At 41.9% G+C, this 27,019-nt stretch overlaps 1 protein-coding gene across 1 annotated transcript in view; it reads left to right on the plus strand.

Annotated features, from left to right (window-relative positions):
* dnah10 (dynein axonemal heavy chain 10) overlaps positions 1-27,019 on the plus strand; it is a 218,269-nt gene that overhangs the window by 12,451 nt on the left and 178,799 nt on the right. Inside the window, exons 6-10 of the mRNA XM_048611770.1 lie at positions 5,867-6,083; positions 11,632-11,789; positions 14,587-14,817; positions 18,656-18,846; positions 24,053-24,251. Of these exons, the coding sequence (XP_048467727.1) occupies positions 5,867-6,083; positions 11,632-11,789; positions 14,587-14,817; positions 18,656-18,846; positions 24,053-24,251 (996 nt within the window). The remainder of the gene's footprint in view (positions 1-5,866; positions 6,084-11,631; positions 11,790-14,586; positions 14,818-18,655; positions 18,847-24,052; positions 24,252-27,019) is intronic.

A 27,019-nucleotide genomic window follows, 5' to 3' on the forward strand; every position in this document is an offset into this window, starting at 1 on the left:
AACAGGTTCAAGAACAGCTTCTTCCCTAGTGTTATTAGACTTCTGAATGGACCTCTCAAATTTCAAATCTAATGTTGATCTTGCTTCTGTGCACCTTCTTTGCAGCTGTAACTCTGTATTCTTCACACTGTTCAATCACCCTATGTATCTTTGTATGTTATTACATTCAAAGCAAAACTTTTCACTGTACTTAGGTACATGTGACAATAGTAAATCAAATCAAATTAAAGGGAGGTGATAAAGCAATTAAGAGAGGCAAAGAGGAACTGTGAGAAAAGATTAGCAGCTAAACATAAAGGGAAACCTTAAAGTCTTCTATGGGCATTTAATTAGTAAAAGAGTGGTTAAAGGAGGTGTAGGAACAATTAGCGACCAAAAAGGGAATTCATAAGTGGAAGTGGGGGCATGGCTGTGGGACTAAATGAATACTTTGCATCTGACTTTACAAAAGAGAAGGATGCTGCCCAGGCCATGGTGACAGAGGAGGAAACACCGTCTCTAGAAGCGTTCAAAATTAACAAGGAAGAGGGATAGATTGTTGGCATACAAAGCTGACAAGGCAACTGTGCTATTGAGATGCATCCATGGATTTTGAAAGAAGTGAGGGTAGAAATTGCAGGAGCACTGGCCATAAAATTTCAGTCTTCCCTGGACTCAGGTGAGGTGCCAGCAGACCGGAAATTGCTGACGTTATGGCACCAACAAAATTACTCTAAATCTGCACTAGTTCCACTTTCCCGCACTTGGCCCATAGCCTTGAATGTTGTGACATTTCAACTGGTCATCCGAGTACTTTTCAAATACTTTAATGTTTCACACGGCAACAACCCTCCCAGGCAGAGCATTTCAGGTTCCCTTTACCTTCTGGGTGAAACTTTTTTTCTTCAAATCCCCTTTAAGTGACCTTCTTTTCACCGTCTGCTCCCTTGTACTTTTGACCCTTAAACTAATGGAAAAAGCTGCTTTCTATTCACCCTATCCATGCCCGTCATAATCTTATACACCTTTATCAGGTTCCCCCTCAACCTTCTTTGTTCCAAAGAAAACATGATGTGGAGGTGCCCGTGTTGGACTGGTGTGGACAAAGTCGGAAGTCACACATACCAGGTTTATAGTGCAACAGATTTATTTGAAATCACAAGCTTTCAGAGTGCTGCTCCTTCATCAGGTGAAGTCTTCCCTGTTTTTGTTTTAATTTGAGGAATATGACAGGTCAGGCAGATGAACTTAGAGCTTGGATTAATACATAGAACAATGATGTTCTAACTATTATAAAGACTTGGTTGAGAGCGGGACAAGACTGGCAGCTTAATGTTCTGGGATTTAGATATTTCAGGCGCGATAGGGAGAAATGTAAAGAGGTGGGGGAGCTGCAGATAAGGGGGAACATCACAGCTATATTAAGAGAGAGCATCTTGGAGGGATCATCCATTGAGACACTATGGATAGAGCTTGGGAATAGGAAGGGTACAATCACTGTAGGCCTCCCAACAGCCAGTGGGTGATAGAGGAACAGATATGTGGACAGATTATAGAAAATGTAAAAACCACAGGGTTGTTGTGGTGGATGAAGGCGTTTGGTATGCATGCCTTTATTGGTTAGTGTGTTGGGTATAGGAGTTAGGACATCACGTTGCGACTGTACAGGACATTGGTTAGGCCGCTTTTGAAATACTGCGTTCAATTCTGGTCTCCCTGCTATAGGAAGGATGTTGTGAAACTTGAAAGGGTTCAGAAAAGATTTATAAGGATGTTGCCAGGTTTGGAGAGTTGGAGCTACAGGGAAAGGCTGAATAGGCTGGGGCTATTTTCCCTGGAGTGTCGGAGGCTGAGTGGTGACCTTATAGAAGTTTATCAAATCATGAGGGGCATAGATAGGGTGAATAGCCAAGGTCTTTTCCCATAGTGGGGGAGTCCAAAACTAGAGGGCATAGGTTTAAGGTAAGAGGGGAAAGATATAAAAGGGATATAAGGGTCAACTTTTTCACACAGAGGGTGGTGTGTGTATGGAATGAGCTGCCAGAGGAAATGGTGGAGGCTGGTATAATTACAACATTTAAAAGGCATCTGGATGGGTATACGAATAGAAAGGGTTGAAAGGGACATGAGTCAAATGCTGGCAAACAGGACTAGATTAATTTAGCATATCTGGTCAGCGTGGACGAGTTGGACTGAAGGGTCTGTTTCCGTGCTGTACAGCTCTATGACTCTGTGACTCACTTAGTGCCTGGGGCTTGGATGGGGGGAATTTGTTAAGAGTGTCTAGGATGTTTTATTTTAAACAATATGTAAGTAGTCCAACTAGAGAACGGGCCATACTAGACCTGGTGTGGGGAATAGCCCAGCCAGGTGATCGAAATTTCAGTGGGGGAGCCTTTCACGAACAGTGACCATAATTCCGTAAGTTTTAAGTTACTTATGGATAAGGACATTAGGGGAAGGCTAACTAGAGGAATATTAGGTAGGAACTGGGGTATGTAGATTAGGGTTGGCTCTTTGAGGGTAAATCATGCATGTGGGAATCTTTTAAAGGCCAGTTGATCAGAGTTCAGGACTGACATGTTCCTGTGAAAGTGAAGGATAAGGATGGCAAGATTTGGGAACTTCGGATGAGAAGAGAAATTGGGAGCTGAGTCAAAAAGGAAAAGGAGTCATTAGTAAAGTTTAGGAAACTAGACAGACAGTGCCCTCAAAGAATAGCAGGAAAGAACTCAAACAAGGAATTAGGAGGGCTATAAGGAGCTGTGAAATGTCTGGCAAATAGGATTAGGAAAATCCCAAGGCATTTTGTACATATATAAGGAGCAAGAGGGGTAACTAGGGAAAGAGTAGGTTCACTCAAGGACAAAGGAGGGAATTTATGCATGGAGCCGCAGGAAATGGAGAAGGACATGGTGGATCTGAGTCTCAGGAAGGGTATGTTGTTTTTCTGGGGCAAGTCAATATAAAAAAGGAACAGCATTCAAAAGCATGCGCCCCACCCCCCATCTACATCAATGGAAAAAGTTCCTCGGAGTGACGATGACCAACGACGTGTCCTGGACTTCACACATAAGTATGACAGTCAAGAAGGCACGACAACGCCTCTTCTTCCTTAGGCAGCTCAGGAAATTTGGCATGTCCAAAAGGTCCCTCACCAACTTATACAGATGCACCATCAAAAGCATACTGTCCCTGTGCATAACCTGGTATGGCAACTGCTCTGCCCAGGACCATAAGAAACTACAGAAGGTGATGTGCACAGCTCACATCATGTCATCACAGAAGCCAACCTTCTATCCATGGACTCTATTTACATGGTTCGCTGCCATGGAAAGGTGGCCAACATCGTCAAAGACCCATCACACCCTGGTAATGATCTCCTACAACCTCTTCCGTCAGGCAGAATATACAGAAGCTTAAACACACGCATAAGCAGGTTAAAGAACAGCTTCTTTCCAGCCGTTATCAGATTGTGAATGGACTCTAGCCTCAAATAATGTAACTGCAATGTAACATATATGCCTTTAAGTCTTTTTGATCTGTACATCCTTTGCTTGCTGTGATATGTCTGTACTGCTCGTAAACAAAGCTTTTCACATGACAATAAAATCAATCAATCAATCAATCAATCTAAGGTGGACAAGTCCCTATGACCTGATGAGATCTATCCCATAAAACTGAAGGAGACAGGTGAGGAAATTTCTGGGTTTGGTATGAAACCTTTGTATCCTCTTTGGTCACAGAGAGGTCCCAGGGGACTGGAGAATAGCCAACACTGGTGCTTTGTTTAAGAACGGCAGTAGGGATAATCAGGGAGATTATAGGCCGGTGAACCTTATGTCAGTGGTAGGGAAGTTATCAGAGAAGATTCTTTGGGATAGGACTTACACTTGGAAAAATATAGGATTTATTCACGATAGGCAGAATGGCTTTGTGCAGGGAAGGTTGTGTCTCACAACCTTGATTGAGTTTTTTGAAGAAGTGACAAAGATGATTTTTTTTCATTCATTCACGGGATGAGGGCGTCACTGGCCAGGCAGCATTTATTGCCCGACCCTAATTGCTCAGAGGGCAGTTAAGAGTCAACCACATTGCTGTGGGTCTGGAGTCACATGTAGGCCAGACCAGGTAAGGATGGCAATTTCCTTCCCTAAAGGATATTAGTGAACCAGATGGGTTTTTCCCAACAATTGACAACAGATTAGACTCTTAATTCGAAATATTTATTGAATTCAAATTCCACCATCTGCCGTGGTGGGATTCAAACCCAGGTCCCCAGAATGTTATCTGGGTCTCTGGATTAACAGTCCAGCAATAATACGACAAGGCTGTCGACTCCCCTTGATTGATAGGGGCAGGCTGGTAGATGTTGCAGGGAGATGTGGAGGGGGTCATGTCTGCTGACTGTCTGCCCTTTTCTATGGTTACATTGGTGCCCTGGCTTCATTGGAGAGGGAGCACACGATGTCCACCAATGCTCTCGATGCCTTTAGAGAGAGGTGGGTACTGCAGGGTGTGGAATGCTTTATTTTCCCTTCTAATTCCATTCTGATTTAGCTCCGTTCCTCTCTCCCTCCTCTGCCTTATCTTTTCGTGCTTTGTATTGCCCTTAAAGGGCTTTGCATGTAAATTACTCAGTTGGAAACATGGATGATTTACTGGTGTTGGTTAGTAGAAAAAGGAAAAAATACCATGGGTGATTGGTGATGATTGGTGATTCCTGAGGTATTCCACCCTCCTATTATTTCAGCGAGTAGTTAGGGTACAAAATGCACTGCCTAGAATTAATTGAGGTTAATCGATTAAGGTTTAATTGAGGCATTCAAGAGGGTATCTGATGATTATTTGTATAGAAATGATGTGCAGGGATTTGAGGAAAAGACAGGAAATTGGCACAAGGGGATAGAACCAGTATGGGCAGGATAGGTCGAACAGTCTCTTTTGTAACAATTTTGTGAGTCTGTGATATGATGTGAGGAAAGTATATTTTTTACACTGAGTGGTTATAAATGCACTCCCTGAAAGGTGGTTGAGGCATATTCAATTGTGGCTATCAAAGAATAATTGGATAAGTACCAAACAGAATTTGGAGGGCTATGAGGAAAAAGTAGTGGTGCAGGGCGAAATTAGTTGCAATGTTCTTGAAGAGAATTGGCAAGGATTTGACAGACTGAAAGGGCTTCTTCCCTGGTGCAATCACTCTGTAATCCTTTCTGTGATGCTGATTTCAAGTCTCACCATGGCCTCTAGGAAGTTTAAAATTAAGTTACTAAGTGAAGTTTGGGTAAAAAATTAGCATCAGTAGTAGTGACCTTGAAACTGTTAGATTGTTATAAAAACTCCTTGATTGACTGTTGCCTCCAGGGAGGGAAATCAGCTGTCTTGCTGGTCTGGCCTATTTGTGACTTTATACTCATAGCAATGTTGATTATTCCCATAAGGTACACGGAAGCCCAACAACCCCATAACAGATTCAAGTCTCTGACCATTAAGTACGTATTCAAATATGTCTTTCTCTGATCCTAGTTGGCAGACCTCACATTTCCCTACACTGAGCTCTACCTATCATTATTTTACCCACTCACTTAGTCTGCCTATGTCTCTCAGTAACTTCCCGCTCCCATCTATGCAACTTGCTGTTTCTCTTAAATTAATGTCACCTGCAAACTTGAATATCCAACTCTCTATTCCTTAATCCATATTCTGAGAAGCAGAAATTTAGTAGGTTTGCGTTTAGCCAATGAGTTTTTTTTAACCTCTGACTTTCATGCCCTTTATAAATGTGTACAAATTTTGAAACTAAAATCTTTGGAGTTTTAATCCCACAGATGCTGCTACATTAAAGTTTTTAAATTATACAAATGTTGCATTTGATGTTTTCCAGGTCTTCATACCACTTTTGTCACATCATCAAAGAGGTATTGATTTGAAAGGTTCATCCCGCTTTTTAAGTGCAGCGACATTTCAGCATGACAAAGGCAGTTTACAGGAATCAAGAGCAGGAGGGGATTCACGAAATATTCAGTTTGCCAGGGATGAGTTCTTAATAACCATACAGAAGTTCTCAAATCAGGTCCAGAGAACTATTCAACAGATTGAGGGTCAGTATATATCATTAAATGCTACTCCAGTTGTGTATTCATGTTCAGGATATATGACATTAAGGCTGGTGTTTTTTTTAAATTTAGTAGCTTGCTCTTGTTGAAGCGAAATGCCAGTGCCAAGTTAGACCTGTAAGGCGTGGCATGAATGGAAAGGGAAGAATGTCTTGAGAGAGAGTTTTGGAACACAGTTTGGATTGTGTTGGATATTTCCTTTGGTTCAGTGATGAGGTCAATCCCATAAATGAGCCCTTGCTTCCTTTGAACTGGAATGTGACATTGTCCTGCTATCCTGCCCAAAACTGTGGGGGTTGGGCTGAACAACGGAATAAATTGAGTGATAAAATCTCTTCGCTGCACATTGTTCCATTGTCATACATGTTTCAATTGTTCATCTTAGCTGAGACCTTCAGTGAATGATGAATTGTGGTCTCCCTGTAAACTCAGAAGTTTACTTTTAGTTCTGTAATAGTGGTTCAGCTGCTTCTTTTGCTGCACTGGCTGTATATTTTATACAGGCCATTCTCACAGGAAGCTAGCAACAGAATTGTATTCCAACACAATCTGCAACCTCATGGCCTGGCATATCGCTGACTCCACCATTACCATCAAGCCAGGGGATCAACCCTAGTCCAATGAAAGGTGCAGGAGGGCATGCCAAGAGCAGCACTAGGCATACCTAAAAATGGGGTGACAACTGGGCGAGGCTACAAAACAGGACTACTCAGAGATAGCAAGAACTGCAGATGCTGGAGTCAGAGATAACACAGTGTGGAGCTGGAGGAACACAGCAGGCCAGGCAACATCAGAGGAGCAGGAAAGTTGATGTTTCGGGTTGGGACCCTTTTTCAGAAAACAGGACTATGGACTACTTGAGTGAGAATCAGCATAAACGACAAGTGATAGACAGAGCTCAGTGATCCCACAACCAACGGATCAGATCTAAGCTGTACAATCCTGCCACATCCAGATGTGAATTGTGGTGGACAATTAAACTACTTACTGGAGGGGGGTCCCACAAATATCCAATTCCTCAATGATGGGAAAGCACAGTACATCAGTGGAAAAGACAAAGCTAAAGCAATCTTCAGCTAGAAGTGCTGTATGAATGGTCTTGGCCTCCTCCAGTGGTACCTAGCATCACAGATGGCAGTCTTCAGCCAGTTTGATTCACTCCACTTGATATGAAGAAACAGTTGAAGGCATTGGATACTGCAAAGGTTATAGGTCCTGGCAATTCTGGCAATTGTACTGAAGACTTACATTCTTGAAGTTTCCACATTCCTAGCCAAGGTGTTTCGGTAAAGCTACAATATTGGCATCTACCTGACAATGTGGAAATTTGCTCAGGCATGTCCTGTACACAAGAAGCAGAACAAATATATCCCAGCCAATTGCCACCCAATCAGTCTACTCTCCCATCATCAGTAAAGTGATGGAAGGTGTCATCAACAGTGCTATCAACAGCACCTGCTCAGCAATAACCTGCTCAATGATGCCCAGTTTGGATTCCTCCAGGGTCTCTCAGCTTCTGACCTCATCACAGCCTTGGTTCAAACGTGGATAAAAGCACTTAATTCCAGAGGTGAGGTGAGAGTGACAGCATTTGATCAAGTGTGACATCAAGGAGCAAAAACAGAAGTTGCTGAAAAAGCTCAGCAGGTCTGACAGCATCTGTGAAGAAAAATCAGTTAACGTTTTGGTTCTAGTGACTCTTCCTGAGGAAGGGATCCGAAATATTAACTCGGATTTTTCTTTACAGATGCTGCCAGACCTGCTGAGCATTTCTAGCAACTTCAGTTTTTGTTCCTGATTTACAGCATCCGCAGTTCTTTTCGGTTTCTATTGTGACATCAAGGAGTCTTAGCAAAGCTGGAGTCAATGGGAATCAGGGAAATTCTCCACAGGTTGGAGGCATACCTGGCACATAGGAAAATGGTTGTGGCAGTCAGACATCTCAGCTCCAGGACATCTCTGTAAGAGTTCCTCAGGATAGTGTCTTAGGCCCGACCATCTTTAGCTGCTTAATCAATGATCTTCCCTCCATAATAAGGTCAGAAGTGGGGATCTTCGCCAATTATCAGCACCATTCGTGAGTCCTCGGAGACTGAAACAGTCCATGTTCAAATGCAACACAATCTGGACAACATCCAGGCTCGCACTGACAAGTGGCAAGCAGCATTTGTGCTACACAACTGCTAGGCAATGACCGTCTCAAATAAAACACAATATAACCACTGCCCCATGACATTCAATGGTGTTACCATCACTGAATCCTCCAGTATTAACATCCGTAGGATTACTATTGACCAGAAACTCAACTAGATTTGCCACATACAGTGTGGCTACAACAGCAGCTCAGAGGCTAGGAATACTGTGGTGCATAACTCACCTGACTCCCCAAAGCCTGTCCATCATTTATAAGTCACAAGTCAGGCTTGTGATAAAATATTACCCACTTGCTTGGATGGGTGCAGTTCCAACAACACTCAAGAAGCTCAACACCATCCAGGATAAAACAGGCCGCTTGACTAGCACCACATCTACAAGCATCCACTCCCTCCGCTGTACTGTTGCTCAGTAGTAGCAGTGTGTACTGTCTACAAGATGCACTGCAAAAAAATCACCAAAGATCCTTAGGACAGCACCTTTTAAACCTGTGACCACTTCCATCTAGAAGGAAAAGGGCAGCAGATACATGGGAACACCACCCCCTGCAAGTTCCCCTCCAAACCACTCACCATCCTGACTTGAATGATAATTTATGATTTATTGTCGCTTCTGTTCTACAATGAACAACACTGGAAAATACAGTGAAAAGCTTCAACTGTTGCCACAATCTGGCACCTTTCACATATTTCAAGAATAGAAAGAAAAGGCAAAGCTGAAAGAAAGTCCATCTTCACTCTGCCGCCTCCACTGTGAATCTCAAGCCGGCCGACCGATGACACCCGTGCCGCCACCTGCACCAGATCCACGAATGTTGGAGTCATCACTCTTCACATCTGGAAATATATTGCTTTTCCTTCACTGTCACTGGGTCAAAATCCTGGAATTCCCTCCCTCATGGCATTGTGGGTCAATCTATGCATGTGGACTGGAGCTGTTCAAGAAGGCAGCTCACTACCACCTTCTCCAGGGCAAGTAAGGATAGACAATAAATGCTGGTCCAGCCAGTGATGTCCATGTCCCACAAATGAATAAAAACAAACACAAGTACCAGTCCATGACCATCTTCAAATAGAGACAATCCAACCACTGCTTCTTGACATCCAATGGCATTACCATCACTGAATCGCCACTTTAAACATCCTTAGGGGTTACCACTGATCAGAAACTTCAGTGGACTTGCTCTGCAATGACTACAAGAGCAGGCCAGAGGCTAGGAATACTGTGGTGAGTAACTCACTGCCTGAGTCCCCAAAGTCTGTCCACCATCAACAAGGCTCAAGTCAGAGTGTGATGGAATGCTACTCCCCACTTGCCTGGATGGGTGCAGCTCTAACAACATTCAAGAAATTTGCCACCATCCAGGACTAAGCAACCTGCTTGATCAATACCCACAAGCATAAACGTCCACTCCGTCCACCACTGACGCTCAGTAGCAGTAGTGTGTACTATCGACAAGATGCACTGCAGAAGTTTGCCAAAGATTCTTAGACAGCACCTTCCACCTAGAAGGACAAGGGCAGTAGACAGATAGGAACACTACCACCTATAAGTTCCCCTCCAAGCAACTCACTATCTGATTTGGAAATATATTGCTGTTCCTTCAGCGTTCCTGGGTCAAAATCCTGGCATTCTGTCCCAAAGGACATTGTGTGTCTACCTACAGCACAAGGACTGCAGTAGTTCAAGAAGGCAGCTCACTACTCCCTGTATTTTTGTTTCCTGCTCCCTGTCTCCCACCTCTTGTGACCCGTACCCCTCAAGCCCCATCCTGCTGTCACTTACCTTTGGCCTGAAGCCATTTGGTGATCTTGGGCATCTGGTGAGTGCAGATCCAGGGGAAGGTCTGATGGTGAATACTTGTGCTTGATGAGAACTCAGTAGCATCAGCCATATGCCTAGGAACTGAGTCAACCACTGGGAAAGACCAGCACTGGGTCGATCAAATCCCATTCCTTAATATCTGCTCATATTATGTTGTCTTAATGTTGCTGCGCTTATTTTTTTAGGTGCATGTATTATTGAGCTGGGAATACAAGTCTTGCATTATAGTAACCATGGGAAAAATTGAGCGGGACTAAATACATCTCACGTATCACTAGTAGCACCTTGGCAGACACGCAGTCAGCTTATGCTGGGTATTACAGACCTGACATGGCTTCTTTTATACAGTACCAAAAACATGACAGAAGCATATCAGAGGAAACTTCTTCATTGTTACTTACTCAAACATTAACCCATCTTGCAGATTCCTTTGATACAGCAAACCTTTTTTTTGGAATTTGTTCACAGGCTCTGAGCATCATTAGCTGGTTCAACATTTAGTGCCCGTCTTTAAGGTTCATTGGAAAGTGATGGTGAGCAACTTTATTGAAGTGCTGTAAGTCTGTGTGGTGTAGGTAAACCCACAATGCAGTTAGGAAGGGAGTTCCAGGATTTTCACTCTGCGATGTTAAAAGAAGGTGATATATTTCCAAGTCAGAGTTATGTGTGGCTTAGGGGCGAACTTGCAGGGGATGGTGTTCCCATGTATTTGCTGCCTTTGACGTTCTGGATCGTAGAGGTCATGTGTTTGGAAAGTGCTGTCAGAGGAGCCTTGTTGAGTTGCTGCAGTGTGCTTTGTGGATGGTACACACTGCTGCTACTGAGCATTGGTAGTGAAGAGAATGAAGGGGTGGATGGGGTGCCAGTCGAGTGGGTTGCTTTGAACCTGGCTGGTGTTCCTCTGCCAGCTGACTTGCTGTAAACTGTTTACATCTAAGAAATCTATTACCTGCAGTAATGAGACTGCCAAACAATTACATGAAGGCTCAAGTAAACCAAATTAGCAGCTGAAATAAGAAGTAAAATAATAATAAGAAAAGGTCCAGATGTAGTTTGAATACAAAGCTTTTACACAATCTTTTCCCTGCAAGCTATTGTAACCCTGTTAATACCCTGATTGAGCTGTTGGACATTTTCTGACATCAGCCTGATCTACTAACTGTCAGCATCATTATCATTATTCTCCAGTGAGGTGGTAATTCACTATGATTATGACCTGCCTAACTGATTAGAGAGACACAAAGAAGATGTTGGAACATTAGTCACGTATTGTTCGAACATAACAACATGCCTCAACTGTTTCGGGCAAGAGTTTAATGTATAGACCTCCTAATCCTATTGGGAAAGGGACAAGAAGTGTCACTTGTGAAAAGGAACAGCCTAACCTTGCTTTCGGGGTGCTTTGTTCATGTAACATGCCAATCATTGCCCTGTCCCTTCAATTTGCTGTGAGTGAGAGTGTCAACAAAACCACAGGGAGTTTTGGGAGAAATTTGGATATTTGATAGTTATTCCCAAGTATATTCCCAAGTAAACCCATTTTCTTTTCTCTCAGGTGAGATCAAGCTCGAGATGCCACCAATTGATATTGATGCAGATTTCAACCAATTTGCTTTCGACCAAGTTATAATGGATAAACTAGAACAGAGTATAATGAACTGGCAGGTGCAAATTACAACTGCTATTGAAGAACAGCTGACAAAGATGCCTCAGGTGCCTTATACTTCTTATTAACATCCAAATAGGACACTTGTTACCTTTTCCAGTGGAGGTTGGTTCTATTCTTCAAGGATGTCTTCTGGAAATTCAAAACTTACATGATTTTATCTAGGCTTTCACAAAGCATTGACTCATCCAGCTCTTTTTGAATGTTTATTCATGTAAACTATTTAATTATTTAATAAAAATAGTAAAATGTCAGCATTATTGCCATTATTCTCTGGGCTCAAAAACTGGTAATTTCAGTGCTCAATATTAGAAACTATTAGCATTTGTATAAACATCTTCCTTAAAATATTAAAATAAAACAAAGAACTGCAGATGCTGGAGATCTAAAACAAAAACAGACATTGTTGGAGAAACTCAGCAGGTCTGGCAGCATCTGTAGGTAGAAAGCAGAGTTAATGTTTTGAGTCCAGTGTCTCATCATCTGAACAGTTCTGATGAAATCATCGACTCGAAACGTTAACTTTATTTTCTTCCCACAGATGCTGCCAGACCTGCTGAGTTTCTCCACCAATTTGTTTTTGTTCCTTTAAACATGCCTTTCTTTGTTTGGATTTCTGGTATTGATGCCATAATTTCATATTTTTTGTTGCCCTTCTAGCACTTTGCTTTTTAAACTCCTGCCCCTTTTGCCCGCTATGCTATCCAGTTCTTTTAAAGTAGTGCTCAACCTTGAACAGATTTCCATGCTCCACCTTCCTACAAAATTGAAACCTTTTTTTCTCTACTATCTTTATCTTGTGATACCTAGCCACTTTCCTAATAATAGATTCACTGAGAGCAACACTGAAATTATCACCTTTATATCTCAACCCCTTTTCAAGACCTCTATTCTAGTCAGGCTGATGACAGCGGTTTTTGTGTCATACTTGGTTTCTGGTTGGTTTATTTCCCTTTCCCAAAGATTTCTCACCCCTGCTCCTTGCTATCCTTTTTCCTGGTTTCTTAAAACAACCAACAATTTTGAATCTCTGCCTCAAGTCAGATTACCTTCCTAAATATGGAACTGCCACGAGTACTAACACGTAGGTACTCTTTTACTTGGATAACCCCGTGATCCATTGTATAATGATGTTATTCTTGACTAAATCGCCACTGTACTTGCATTATTGACTTCATTGTAGATACCAAGAGCTGTAAACAATTAGGCACTTACCGTTTGCTAATTTTACTATTTACTTACTAATTGGGAACTTTGCTGTCACCAGTGCTAATCCATATGTTTTTTATTGCTACAGTCTTCTTCATTATCTTAAATATATCGTAAAGAATCCTCTCCATCCCTTGTATGGTATTCTAGTTCTTTACTTGAACATGAAAGCCCTTTGGCACACTCCTGATATATAAACATGGATAGGAATAGGTTATTTACCCGTCATTCTGTTAGATTCTGGCTAGTCTGTACTTTCATTTACTTGCCTCTCTACCGTATTTCTTGCAATCCTTCATCACCAAAAATCTAATGCAGAAAAAAAACAGAATACATCAGATGCCGAATTCTAAAATGAAAACAAAAACATGCTTTCTATGGAGAGAAACAGACTTGATGCTTCAGGTCGATGACATTCTATCAGAGTTCAAATCTGAAAAATTCTGTTCTGAGGAAGGGTCACTGGACCCGAAACGTCAACTCTGTTTTTTTCCTTCACAGATGCTGCCAGACCTGCTGAGCTTTTCCAGCAACATTGTTTTTGTTTCTGAAAAATTTTTATTAATGCATTGCATCCACAGTCTTTTCGGGAGTGAGTTCTGAATTCCCCATATCCTTTGTATAGAAACTATACTTTTTGACTTCATTCTTAAATGGTATTGCTGGGTCGTGGCCCTTTGTTCTGGATTTCGCTCCCAGAGGAAATGGTTTCTCTGTATCATCACGATCTTATCTTCTGATTCCCATATTTTAGAAATTATCACACTGTAGACTTGGAAAGGTTACAGTCTCTTTTGTTTAGTGTAGTTTGCCATGATGCCAGTAAAGAAACAAGCACAGTGAATGCAAGAGAAATTCAGCAAGCTTGGCAGCAGCTGTGAAGAGAGAAACAGTTAACATTTCAAGAAGGTAAGACCCAGTTCTGAAGAAGTCTTATCTGGCTTGAAACATTAACTCTGTTCCTATCAGGCTGCTGAGTTTCTCCAGCATTCTCTTTGTCTATTTCAGATTTCCAGCATCTGCAGTGTTTTGTTTTTAATGCCTGGTAAGAATACTGTCTGAGGCTGCTGAACTATTAGACATCACCTGACTGTCTAGTGCAGGTGCAAGTGCTATCCCCTGAAATACTTTTACACAATAAATGGTTCCTGACTAATTAGCTCCGTGTTCTTTACAGACAACAAAGCAAAATGTAATAAACAATATTGAATAACTTGGTCATTTTAAGCACCTGGTCGGATCGGTCCTCATCCTCTAAATTCAAGAAGATACAAATCAAGAAGATTAAGCATGTTCTCATAATTTAATTCTAAGCCTTGTGAGATCCAGTGAATCTGTGCAGCATCCCCTGCAAAGCCAGTATATCCATCTTGAGATGTTGTTTCCAGAACTGAACAGTTACTATTGCTAGAGTCTGACCAAGGCTCTGTACAGTTAAGCATAACTTTCTCACTTCTGAATATGTCCCAAATCAGTAAAATACACTTGCCAATTGGGTACATTTGTGATGCAGTGAATGTTCGTACTCTCTTGTTAAGTCACAGTTATGTCTTCTTTAATTTGTATGCATTTTAAGGCTGAAATCAGGAATGCTTTTCTGTTTTTCACAAAATAATGTACGAATCTATTCCTTAGGGTAATGGTCCATTAGCAGAGATTGATTTCTGGCGTGAACGTAATGCGACCCTCAGTGCTCTCAGCGAACAGTTGAAACTGCCTGTGGTGAAGAAGATTGTTGACTTTGTGAGCAGAGTTGACCAAGGTTTAATCCAGAACCTAAATTTAATCATTACTGACCTCAACAAGTACCATGTGGAAGCTGCAGACAATGTCAGATTCCTTTCAACGCTTGAACGGCATTTTAAGGTAATGACAATTTGATAATTTTCTTTAATATCATAGACAAAAACAGTGACTATTTTGTGATGCTCCTCTCCCAGTGGTTCAGTTGATAAATTATATTGATGAGCAAGAACAACATTGTATTGGGTCCACTTTTATTCTATTACTGTGAGCATTACAATGAGACAAAATTCTCTTTCATGGGCTAGTAAAGGAACTTTGTTTGAAAGTTATGAAATCACTAATACTGTGAATCTGCCAGACATGGTTTAGCTTGATCATCATGTTTAAGATCAGAGGGGACAGATGCAAAAAAGTTCAGAGGGGCAATTTTTTCACACGGAGAGTGATGAGTGTCTGGAATGGGCTGCCAGAGGTAGTGTTGGAAGCGAATACAATTTTGTCATTTAAGAAACATTTAGACAAGTACATGGATGGGTTAGGTATGGAGGGATATAGACCAAATACAGGCAGATGGGACTAGTTTAAATTATGAACATAGGGCAAGTTGGGCCAAACGGCCTATTTCCATGTTGTAGATCTCTATGACTCTGTCTGTTATTTTAGAAATGGTTGTTTTGCACTGATTTCAGTTGGTCATTTCTGCAGAACACCCATTTCTCAATCAGTGCATGTAAAGGTGTCAGTGAAATTGACCAAAAAATTGAACTTTGTGTGAAGCAGTTACATGTAAAACTGTTTCAGAGATAGTAGGAACTGCAGATGCTGGAGAAGGGTCTAGGCCCAAAACGTCAGCCTTCCTGCTCCTCTGATGCTGCTTGGCCTGCTGTGTTCATCCAGCTCTACACCTTGTTATCTCACATGTAAAACTGTAATGGAAATATGTCTGATATATTGTAATAATGCTCATTTTGACAAAGTGTGAAGGTGCTGGTGGATTTTCTTTACACTGATAAAACCTTTAATTCTCTCAGGATCGTGACTTGAAAGGAATTTGGGGATTTACATATACATATTAATCAATTAAAACCTTCTAACTAATTAAAGTTGTAACAGCATCTTAGGTTTGTTTAGTGCATCCTCATCAGTGGTGTGACCCTTTGATCTTTTACTTATAAATTTTGCGTCTGATACCACCTCTCTCATTAGCACCTGAAGAAGGAGTAAGTCTCCAAAAGCTTGTGTTTTGAAATAAACATATCAGACTATATAACCTGGTGTCATGTGATTTCTGACATTTTGACAAAAGAAAGAACTTGCAGTTGTCATGCTTTGAATTTTACAGCCATAGAAGTATTTTTGAAATGGAGCCACTGCCATAATGTTTAAAAAATCAACATCCGATTTGCACACACCAGAATTCCACAAAATGTAAACTGTTAATGACGTGATTATCTCTTTTTTTGGTATTGTTGACTAAGAGGAAAATATTCGGGAAAATGCTGAGGAAATCGCCCTGGGGAAAAAATAGTGCTGGAAATCACAGCAGGTCAGGCAGCATCCATGGAGAGAGAGCAAGCTAATGTTTTGAATCTACGTGATACTTCATCAGAGCTGACGTGAAGTGTGGAGGGGGCAGCATTTATGCAATAGGCATGATGGCTCAGTGGTTAGCACTGCTGCCTCGCAGCATCAGGGACGTGGGTTTAATTCCAGCCTCGGGCAACTGTCCGAGTTTACGTATTCTCCCTGTGTCTACGTGGGTTTTGTCCGTGTGCTCTGGTTTCCTCCCACAGTCCAAAGCTGTGCAGGTTAGCTGGCTTAGCCATGCTGAATTGCCCATAGTGACCCAGGATATGTAGGTTAGGTGGATTAGCCATGGGAAATGCAGGGATAGGGTAACGGGTGAGTCTGGGTGGGATGCTCTTTGGACAGTCACTGTGGAATTGTTGGGCCAAATGGCCTGTTTCCACATTGTAGGGATTCTATATATAAAAAAGTAGTGGGAGGGTGGTTGTGGAGTGGTGAGGGAGAAGGAGTGCTGATATTGCAGATTAAGTGATCAGAATGTGAGAATGGCAGAACAATGGTGTATCAAACTGCCAAACTGGAAAGAACAGACGGTTCCACTGGAGTGGGGGGAGGAGAGAGAGGACATGGTGACAGAGAATGTAACAATTAAAGCTGAAAGAAATGGGAGTGAGTTTCCCTGATCTTTTTAGAACATATGAAATCTTGTATGTTCCCCTGGTATGACAAATAGCCTTTTGTTTAATGTCTGAAGAAAAGACAGCACCGTTGACAGAGCAAATACTGGATTTAAAAAATGTGATTTTCCTACATCACATTTTACTAATCGTTTGATTATGTTTTTATCTTAAATTTTGAATACTTTCTAGCTGTCTTTTACCTCTTTCTTCATCATCGTATTCCTATCATTTGTATTCCACCTCAATGCTCCTTTGAGGATGTCTGAATAGCTGAATTCCTCTTATTCTAATGAAGAGCTGGGCTATTCCCCTTTCAAGCAAAGTCTCCCTGTTGCAAACTTTTGGTGAGGTCAGGTGTCTCCAGTCATGTAAATGGTGAGCTTTGAAGTGGCTGAGAGCAATCAAAGTTGATCATTTCCTGTGGAAAGATTTCTAAGTAGTTATGCCTTGATTCTTCCCATGATCAAAAATGATTGTGTAAATCATGCACTCGTGAAGCTGACTACTTTATTATATTGTAAAAAAAACTTGTTTTGCCAATGATACTCTTCCTGTTCCACGATTCACTGATATCCTCTGATTCTTTGTTACCTTGATCAAAACTGCTCAGCCGGTCTCATGTTAACACTGTTTATGTTTATATATCACATGACACCAGGTTTGTTGGACACCAGGTCCAACAGGTTTGTTTAAAATCACAAACTTTCGGAATGTAGCCCCTTCATCAAGTGAAGTGAGAGAGAAGCACACAGAACACTGAATTTATTGGCAGAAAAATCAAGGGCAGAGAAATCAAAATATTGTACAAATGGTATGAGTGGAGTGTCGAATAATAAGTTTCTGCAGGTGATCAAAAGTGTTAGATGATGTGAGTAAAGTGTCAACAGCTGAATAACAAGCGAAGGGATGACCAGCTATGATTGTGAAGAATGGTGGAGCAGGCTTGAAGGACCGAGTGGGCTCCTCTTGCTCCTATCTTCTATGTTTCTGTATAATTCAATTAAATGAGAAAGAGAGATAATTACAAGAAATTAAAAATAAAGTGGTGCTGGAGACAAACCAAATGGATGGAATAACATGAAAGGTTTAAGAGTTGCATGCCGAGGGTCTAACCAAAGTAATAAGTAATCCAAAACTGTATAAACTAATTAAGGTAGAGAGATCATAACAATTTATCAAGATGATGGTGTCAAAACAGGATAGTAAGGAAGATTTTTCGGATACAGAACAGTATGATGCGGTCACATGTCATGCGACATGAACCCAAAATCACAGTTGAGACCGTCTTCATGGGTACGGAAACTTGGCTATCAGTTTGCAGAATCACCAAGCAGAAACTTGTTACTTGTTAATCCAGTCTTTTAGTTTGTCTCCAGCACCACCTTATTTTTAGTCTTTTGTAATTATCTCTCTGCCTCATTTAATCGGATTGTAGATCATCCCTTCGCTTGTTATTCAGTTGTTGATCACCTGCAGAGACTTACTATTCGACACTCCACTCACACCTTTTGATCTCTCTGCCCTTGATCTTTCTGCCCATAAATTCAGTGTTCTGTGTGCTTGTCTCTCACTTCACCTGGTGAAGGGGCTACATTCTGAAAGCTTGTGATTTCAAATAAACTTGTTGGACTATAACCTAGTGTCGTGTGACTTCTGGTTTTGTCCACCCCAGTCCAACACTGGCACCTCCACATTACGTTTATATATGAATGTATTGTGTGCAATTTTTAAAATGTATTCACGCTTATTAGAACCTAGCACATGGATCAAGATTTCAAGTTGTTATAGATACAATTCCTTCAATGATGAATGCCTTGAGGATGGTTTGGATTATTTCTCGCCACTACAACAAGGATGAGCGAATGGTGCCACTTATGGAAAGGATTGCATGGGAGATTTCGCAAAGAGTCCGTAAAGTAATCAATGTACGGACAATTTTCAGGTAAGCAACTTCAGTGATATTTAAAATTCCACGGATGTGTGGAAATATGTGCATGTGTTAGTACAGAATATGGAATACAAGCTGCTGTTGGGATGATTTACTTGGATTATCATAATACTTTCATTAGGTTCTTTTATACTACAGTAATAGCAAATTGCATTTATGCAGCCTATTTAAGATAGAAGATTATCCCAAAGTGCTTCACAGAGGCATAACAAGAGAAAAGTAGACAGCAACCAGAAAGGAAATATTGGAAAAGCTGAATCAAAGTTTGGTCAGGTTTTAATGAAGTTCTAAGTGTTATAGAGAGAGAGGCACAGAACTTTAGAAGGTGGAATTCGGAGGATACGGCTAATGGCACAATCATCAGTGGTGAACAGAGAGCATTGAAAAAGTATTGTCCTATTGCAGCATACTCTTTAGTTTATTTTCAGATTGCCTTGCTCTTTGTTTTAAATTAGTGGAATGCGTGCAACCTTTTTATGGTTGCTACTGGAAAGAATTGTGGGATGTTCCCATGAACTTATATTTCAGTGAACCATGTAGCAGCTTAGTTGAAAATTGTCAAATTAATGAGAATGAATAAATTTTAAAGTTAAACTAAATAAGGATTTTAAGTGTCAAATCTTGACCAATAAATGGTACAATAAGAACACAAGTAACTAGATAAGAATTCTCTCGCTGAGTGGTAAATTGGTCTGGGAATGGTGCATGGTAAAATGGGGAAGAAATTGGACATGAGGAAGGCCATAGGGGTCAGGTAGGAAATTAATGAGGTGAGTTCGGTAAGACACAGGGAGGCCTTGCGGCAATGAATCTTCCAAAACCTTGTGTAACTCGGACCTATCGAAAAAAAAATGCAAGGTTTAGCCTAGAGTTCATGATTCACAACATAGATAAATTCCAGTGAGGAAAGAGGATAAACCATCCACTGTTAACTGAGAAAATTAAGCTTAGTATCAAATTTAAAGAAAAAAAATACAATGTAGTAACAGTTAGGAGTAAATCAGAGGATTTGGAATCTTTTAATTACCAACTAAGATGAACAAAAAGTTTTAAAGAGGGTTAGACCCGAAACGTCAGCTTTCCTGCTCCTCTGATGCTGCTTGGCCTGCTGTGTTCATCCAGCTCTACACGTTGTTATATCAGAGATAGTGAATGCACTGGTTGTAACTTGCAAGAATCCTTAGATTTTGGAAAAGCCCCAGAGAATTGAAAAGTTGGCAATGGAACACCTTTATTTAGAAAGGGACAGTGACAAAAAGATAGGTAACTACAGGCCATGTATCTTAACATGTGTTATAGGGAAAATGTTAGGATGTAATAGCAGAATAACACAAGAATACACAATGTGAATTGAGGTTTGGCTAACTAATAGAAGACAGTTCTGAAGAAGTATCACTAGACTTGAAATGGTAACCCTATTTCTTTCTCCAAGACCTGCTGAATTTCTCCAGCAATTTCTATTATTTTTACTAGAAGACAAATTTGGGTTAAGGGTGGCATTTTCCAGATGGCAACCTATAACTAGTGGAGTGCCACAGGGATTGGTGCGAGGGCTACAATTGTATACAAAATATATTAATGACTTGGTTGATGGAAGTGAATATACAACAGCCAGCTTGTGGATGACACAGATATAGGTGGGAAGGCAAATGCTGTGAAAGATACAGAGAGTTTACAAAGGGATGTAGACAGGTTAAGTGAATGGGCAAAAAGTTGACAGATGAAATATAATGTGGGAAACGGGGTGTTGTGCACTTTGACAGGAAGAATAGAGGAACTGAATATTATTTAAATGGAAAAAAGCTACAGAAAACTAAAGTCTCCCTATCTAAGGAGAGAGATACTGGCTTTGTGGGCAGTCCAGAGAAGGTTCACTAGGTTGATCCCAGATATGGGGGGAATTTTTTATATGAAAGAGAGATTGAGTAGCTTGGGCCTGTAGTCATTAGAGTTTAAAAAAATGAGAGGTGACCTCTCATATAAGATACATAAGATTTTTAGGGCACTTGACAGTCTAAATGTGGAAAGAGTGTTTCTACATGTGGGAGGGTGTGGTACCAGAGGGCATAATCTCAGAGTGAGGGAGTTTCTGTGTTATGGACCAGACCAAACCCCCTTCAAATATATCAAGAAGATGGCCTAGATCCTAACTTTTATCTTATTTAAATGTAAGTGTAAGGTGCTGTATTCCAGGTGTAACTCTACTTGATTTGAAGTTATACTACTTGATTTTAAGCAAAACACGTTTTATTCTTACATTTAATTAAAATGCAAACAAAAGAAAGAGGAAACAAAAGCAGAAATTGCTGGAAAAGTTCAGCTGGTCTGGCAACATCTGTGGAGAGAAATCAGAGTTAACATTTTGGGTCCGGTGACCCTTCCTCAGAACCTGTTTAACTACTAAACAGAGATAGTAGGAACTGCCGATGCCGGAGTCTGAGATAACAAGGTATAGAGCTGGATGAACACAGCAGGCCAGCAGCATCAGAGGAGCAGGAAAGCTGATGTTTTGGGTCTGGACCCTTCTTCAGAAATAGGGGAGGGGAAGGAGATTCTGAAATAAATAGAGAGAGGGGGAGATGATGATGGAAGGAGGATGGAGGAGCAGATAGGTGGAGAGAAGACGGACAGGTCAAGGAGGCAGGGATGGAGCCAGTAAAGGTGAGAGTAGGTAGGGAGTTGGGATGGGGGTTGGTCAGTTGGGAGGGAGGGGCGGGTAGGTGGGAGGGAAGACGGACAGGTCAAGGAGGTGGGGATGAGGCTAGTAGGTAGGAAGTGGGGGTGGAGGTTGGTCAGTGAGGTGGGAGGAGCGGGTAGGTGGGAGAAACAATGGACAGGCCAAGGAGGCGGGGACGAGCTGGGCTGGTCTTGGGATGAGGTTGGGGGTGGGGAGATTTTGAAGCTTGTGAAATCCACATTGAGACCATTGGGCTGCAGGGTTCCCAAGCGGAATATGAGTTGCTGTTCCTCCAGCCTTCGGGTGGCATCGTTGTGGCACTAGAGGAGGCCTTGGACATGTCGTCCAAGCAGTGGGAGGGGGAGTTGAAGTGGTTTGCGACCGGCAGGTGTAGTCATTTGTCATGAACTGAGCATAGGTGCTCCACAAAGTGGTCTCCAAGTCTCCGCTTGGTTTCCCCAAAGTAGAGGAGGCCACATCGGGAACAGCAGATACAATATACCACATTAGCAGATGTGCAGTTGAACATCTGTTTAATGTGGAAGATTTTCTTGGGGGCTGGGATGGGGGTGAGTGGGGAGGTGTAGGGGCAGATGTAGCACTTCCTGCGGTTGCAGGGAAAAGTGTCAGGGGTGGTGGGGCTAGTGGAGAGTATGGAGCCGCCGAGGGAGTCACGGAGAGAGTGGTCCCTCCGGAAGGCAGAGAAGGGTGGGGAGGGAAAAATGTCCTTGGTAGTGGGATCAGATTGCAGGTGGCAGAAGTGGTGGAGGATGATGCGTTGAATCCGGAGGTTGGTGGGGTGGTATGTGAGGACAAAGGTAATTCTGTCTTTGTTGTTATTGCGGGGAGGGGGTGTGAGGGATGGGTTGCGGAAAATGCAAGAGATGCGGTTGAGGGCGTTTTTGACACTGTGGAGGGGAAATTGCGGTCCTTGACAAAGGAGGACATCTGGGATGTCTGGGAGTGAAATGCCTCATCTTGGGAGCAGATGCGGTGGAGGCAAAGGAATTGGGAATAGGGGATAGCATTCTTGCAGGAAGGTGGGTGAGAGGAGGTGTATTCTAGGTAGCTGTGGGAGTCAGTGGGCTTGAAATAGATATCAGTTTCCAGGTGGTTGCCAGAGATGGAGACAGAGAGGTCCAGGAAGGACAGACAGGTAACAGAGATGGTCCAGGTGAACTTAAGGTTGGGGTGGAAGGTGTTAGTAAAGCAGATAGACTGTTCGAGCTCCTCGTGGGAGCACGAGGTGGTGCCGATACAGCCATCGATGTAACGGAGGAAAATGTGCGGGATAGTGCCAGTGTAGCTGTGGAAGAGAGACTGTTCCACATATCCTACAAAGGGGCAGGCATAGCTTGGGCCCATGCGGGTACCCATAACCATCCCCTTTGTCTGTCGGAAGTGGGAGGAGTTGAAGGAGGAGTTGTTAAGGGTAAGGACAAGTTCAGCTAAGCAGATAAGGGTGTCAGTGGAGGGTGACTGGTCGGGCCTGCGGGAGAGGAAGAAGCGGAGGGTTTTTAGGCCATCTGCATGGGGAAATGCAAGTATATAGGGACTGGATATCCATGGTGAAAATTACTAACTACTAAACAGCATCTGTTTCAATACAGTAACATCCCATAAATACACTCTTGGCAAAGGCAAATTCAATAAAATAGACTGTCTCACATGCAATATTTCTCCAGTCCACGAGGAAAGAACATTAAGAGAAAATTCTGGCAAAGAGAGAGAACTCAAGCATTATGCTGTAGCAGGAAGAGACATATCGCAGCTTCAAAACCAGCCTTCAAAACAAAAAAACCCTGCAACTACTGAAAACTAAACTAAAAGCCTGGTTCTGTGGAACCTGACTCCACCCATTCATGCTGTTTCTATTGTTCCAACTTTTAAAAAAACCCCAAGGCCTCACAAGTTGTTTACTTTATTGTCTTTGAACAGACTGCTCAGATCTTCTGTCTCAACCACCCTTCATTAAAACAAAACAGAACAAAGTACACCTCTTAAAGCCATAGTATTGTCATGATGTGGAGGTGCTGGTGTTGGACTGGGATGGACAAGGTCAGAAATTACATGACACCAGGTTACAGTCCAACAGGTTTATTTGAAAACACAAGCTTTTGAAACGTACCCCCTTCGTCAGGTGAAGAGAGTATTGTCACAACAGACATGGGGAGGATTTTCTTCTCTCAGAGGGTAGTGAATCTGTGGAATTTTTTAAAGGCTGTAAAGATGTTTTAAAGGTGTAAAGGCTGGGTCGTTAAGAATATTTATGATCAGTTATGGACAAAAATCAGGAAAGTAGTGTTGAGAACATTATCAGATCAATCATGATCTCATTGAATGTCAGAGCAGACTCAGTAGGATGGATGGCATATTTCTAATCCTACGTCTTATGGTCTTGTGACTTTACAGTCTCTACAGTCCTGGTTGGGTGTAACACTCACATAAACAACAGCCAGCAGTGTTAAGGTACTGTTCCCTTTCCTCTGCAATCTGATCAAGACCAATATCTTTATTTAAAAGGAAGAACTCAGCTGCAGCAAGACAAAGTGTTTCAGAAGCTAAACGCACCCTCCAAGTATGGAAAGACTCATACTTTGATATCCGTGCTAAAATTGAAGCTTCAGGAAGAGATCAACGATGGGAATTTGATCGGAAAAGACTATTTGAGAATACAGATTACATGATTAACATCTGTCAAAATATTTATGAAATCTTACAGGTATGCAAGTGAAAGAAAAAAATGTCCTCCCATATTCTGTTCTAGGTGAAATTGTTTTGCTTTTTAAGGGATATCCTTTTTTGAAAATATTGTTGTTATTTAGAGTCCTAGAGTCACAGAGCTATACAGCATGGAAACAGTCCTTTCAGTCCAACACGTCCATGCTGACTGGATATCCTAAATTAATCTAGTACCATTTGCCAGCATTTGGCCCATATCCCTCTCAGCCCTTCCTATAGAGAGTGGTAGGGGCGTGGAATGCATTGCCGGAGAGAGTAATGAAGTCAACCTCATTAGGGGCATTTAAGCGGCTATTAGATAGGCATATGGATGATAGTATAAGGTAGGGGTGGAGGTTAGATAGACCTTAGGTTTAGGGTAAAAGTTCAGCACAACATCGTGGGCCAAAGGGCCTGTACTGTGCTGAACTGTTCTATGTTCTATGTATGTACCCATCCGAATGCCTTTTTAATGTTGTAACTATATCAGCTTTCACTTCCTCTGGCAGCTCATGTCATACACACGCCATCCTCTGTGTGAAAAAGTTGCCACTAGGTTCCATTTAAATCTTATTCCTCTCACTTTAAACCTGTGCTCTATAGTTTTGGACTCCCCTACCCTGGGGAAAAGACCTTGGCTATTTATGCTATCCATGACCCTCATGGTTTTATAAACCTCTGTAAGGTCACCTCTCAGCCTCTGACACTCCAGGGAAAAATGCCCCAGCCCATTCAGCCTCTCCCTTTAGCTCAAACCCTCCAATCCTGGCAGTAGTTTAGTGCTTTAGTGACTTTTTTCTGAAGTGGGTGATTACAATAGTTACTAGTTGACTCCTTGTGGTCAAAAGCATGATTGAGTGTGGTCAAAGAGAGCAAAGAACAATACAGCACAGGATCAGGCCCTTCAGCCCTCTAAGCTTGTGCTGACACATTTTGCCCTTCCATACTAATACTGTCTTCACTTACAGGACCTGTATCCGTCTATTCCCTTCCTATTCATGTATTTGTTCAGGTGCTTCCCCTCTGGCAACATGTTCTAAGCACTCACCTTTTGTGTGAAAAAGTTGCCTTGCACATCTCTTTTAAACTTACTCCCCTCACACCTTGAACCTATGTCCCCTAGTAATTGATCCCTCCACTCTGGAAAAAAGCCTCATACTTTCCACTCTATCCGTGCCATTCACAATCTTAAAAACTTCAATCATGTCGCCCCTCAACCTCTTGCATTCCAGTGAAACCAAACCCAGTCTATCCAACCTTTCTTCATAGATAAAATCCCCCATACCAGGCAACATCCTGGTGAACCTTTTCTGTACCCTCTCCAAAGCATCCACATCCTTCTGGTAGTATGGTGACCAGAACGGTACGCAATTTTCCAAGTGTGGCCTAACTAAAGTACAATAAAGCTGCAGCGTAACTTTTCTGTCCTTATACTCAATACCCCTTCCAATGAAGGCAAGCGTGTTATAAGCCCTTTTTACTGCCTTATCTATCTTGCTGCCACCTCAGTGATCTGTGGACCTGCACATCCAGATCCCCCTGCATATCAATACTGCCATTCACTGTATAATTTCTGCCTGTATTTCACCTTCCAAAATGCATCACCAGCAATCTTTGTATCATCCACAAACTTATTATTTAGATCAATAATGTTTTCCTCTAGATCATTTATGTAGATCATGAACAGCAGAGGTCCCAACACTGATCCCTGTGGAACACCATTAGTCACAACCCTCTATTCTGTAAAGTATCCTTCCACTGCTACCCTCTGTCTCCTATAACTAAGTCAGTTCTGTATCCATCTTGCCAGCTCAGCCCGATATCATGTCATTTCACTTTTTGTACCAGTGTTCCATAAGGGACCTTGTCAAAGGCTTTACTGAAGTCCATGTAGACAACATCAGTTGCTTTTTCGTCATCAATTATCTTCGTCACTTCCTCAAAAAATTCGATTAAGTTAGTGAGGCATGACCTTCCCCATGCAAAACCATGCTGTTTATCACCAATAAGTCCTTTTGCTTCTCAATGCGTATTGGTCTTGTCCCTGAGAATTTTTTTCAATAATTTCCCTACCAGCGACATGAGGCTCACAGGCCTGTAATTTCCAGGATTATCCCTGTTACAAAAACAGAATTTGCTGGAAAAGCTCAGCAAGTCTGGCAGCATCTGTGAAGAGAAAATCAGAGTTAACGTTTTGGGTCCAATGGCCCTTCCTCAGAACTGTTACCCTTCTTGAACAATGGGACAGCATTGGCTATTCTCCAGTCCTCTGGGACCTCACCTGTGGCTAAAGAGGATGCAATGATGTCTGTCAGTGCTCCAGCAATTTGTTTTCTTGCTTCCCTCAATATTCTGAGATAGATCCCATCAGGATCTGGAGACTTATGTACCTTAATACCTTTTAAGACGCATATCATCTCTTCCTTTTTAATAGTGATTTGGCTTAGAAACTCGACACTCCCTTCCCTGACACAATCTACACTAATTCCTTCTCTTTGGTGAATACCAATACAAAGTATTCATTTAGGACCTCACCTACCTCTTCTGGCTCAACACATAGATTCCCTTCATTGTCATTGAGTGGGCCAACCCATTCTTTGGCTACCCTCTTGCTTTTTATATATGTATAAAAGATTCTCCTTAATCCTGTCTGCTAACGGCTTTTCATAGCCCCTTTTAGCCCTTCTAATTCCTTGTTTAAGTTCTTTCCTACTTTCCTTACATACTTCAAGGGCTTTGTCAGTTTGCATCCTCCTAGACATTACGTCT

The sequence above is a fragment of the Rhincodon typus genome, chromosome 24, assembly GCF_021869965.1.
Source record: "Rhincodon typus isolate 14 chromosome 24, sRhiTyp1.1, whole genome shotgun sequence".
NCBI classification, from domain to species: Eukaryota; Metazoa; Chordata; class Chondrichthyes; order Orectolobiformes; family Rhincodontidae; genus Rhincodon; species Rhincodon typus.